This window comes from Psammomys obesus, unplaced genomic scaffold (genome assembly GCF_907164565.1).
Source record: "Psammomys obesus unplaced genomic scaffold, mPsaObe1.curated_primary_1811, whole genome shotgun sequence".
NCBI classification, from domain to species: domain Eukaryota; kingdom Metazoa; phylum Chordata; class Mammalia; order Rodentia; family Muridae; genus Psammomys; species Psammomys obesus.
Genome location: NW_026587216.1, coordinates 18,094,905 through 18,095,863, shown reverse-complemented (window position 1 = coordinate 18,095,863; position 959 = coordinate 18,094,905). Strand labels below are relative to the sequence as shown.

The following is a 959-nucleotide window of genomic DNA, read 5'->3' as shown; positions in this document are numbered from 1 at the left end:
CGGGGAGGCCTCCGCTTGGCCTCCGCAGCCGCTGCCGCGACCGCCCGCGCCGCCCGCGCCGCAGCAGCCCAATGGGCGCGGGGCCGACGAGGAAATGGAATCGGAGGGCCTGGAGCCCCAAGACTCGGAGGCCTCCGGCGGGGCGGCCGCCGCCGCCGCCGAGGACGCCAAGGAGTTGCTGCTCCCTCCGGACGCGGGCGGCCCCGCCTCGCTGGGCGGCGGCGCGGGGGGCCCCCTGCTAGCGGAAAGGAACCGTCGGACTCTGGCCTTCCGCGGGGGAGGCGGCGGGGGTCTCGGCAACAATGGCAGCAGCCGCGGCCGCCCCGAGACCTCGGCGTGGCCCCTCCGGCATTTCAACGGGCGAGGGCCGGCGCCCGTGGATCTGGAGCTGGACGCGCTGGAGGGGAAGGAGCTGATGCCGGACGGCGCGTCCCTGAGCGACAGCACCGAGGACGAGGAGGAGGGGGCGAGCCCGGGCGACGGCAGTGGGGCGGAAGGCGGCAGCTGCGGCAGCAGCAGGCGGTCGGGAGGCGATGGCGGGGACGAAGCGGAGGGCAGCGGAGTGGGAGCTGGCGAAGGAGAGACTGTCCAGCAGCACTTCCCGCTCGCGAGGCCCAAGTCCCTCATGCAGAAGCTCCAGTGCTCCTTCCAGACCTCCTGGCTCAAGGACTTCCCCTGGCTGCGCTATTCCAGGGATACTGGCCTTATGTTCTGCGGCTGGTGCCAAAGGACCCCCGAGGATGGGGGCGGCGTGGACCTTTCCCCGGTCGGGCACGATGAGCTTTCGCGAGGGACCCGCAACTACAAGAAAACCCTGCTCCTGAGGCACCACGTCTCCACCGAGCACAAACTCCACGAAGCCAACGCCCAGGTACGGTAGATCCGGCTCTTGATTTTCCCTTTTTCTTTTCGCTTCTTTTTTTTTTTTTTTTTTTTTTTTTTTTTTTTTTTTTTTTTTT

At 67.6% G+C, this 959-nt stretch overlaps 1 protein-coding gene across 1 annotated transcript in view; it reads left to right on the top strand.

Moving 5' to 3' along the window:
- Zbtb10 (zinc finger and BTB domain containing 10) overlaps nucleotides 1-959 on the top strand; it is a 41,287-nt gene that overhangs the window by 1,553 nt on the left and 38,775 nt on the right. Inside the window, exon 3 of the mRNA XM_055603569.1 lies at nucleotides 8-871. Coding sequence (XP_055459544.1) covers nucleotides 8-871 — 864 coding nt within the window. The remainder of the gene's footprint in view (nucleotides 1-7; nucleotides 872-959) is intronic.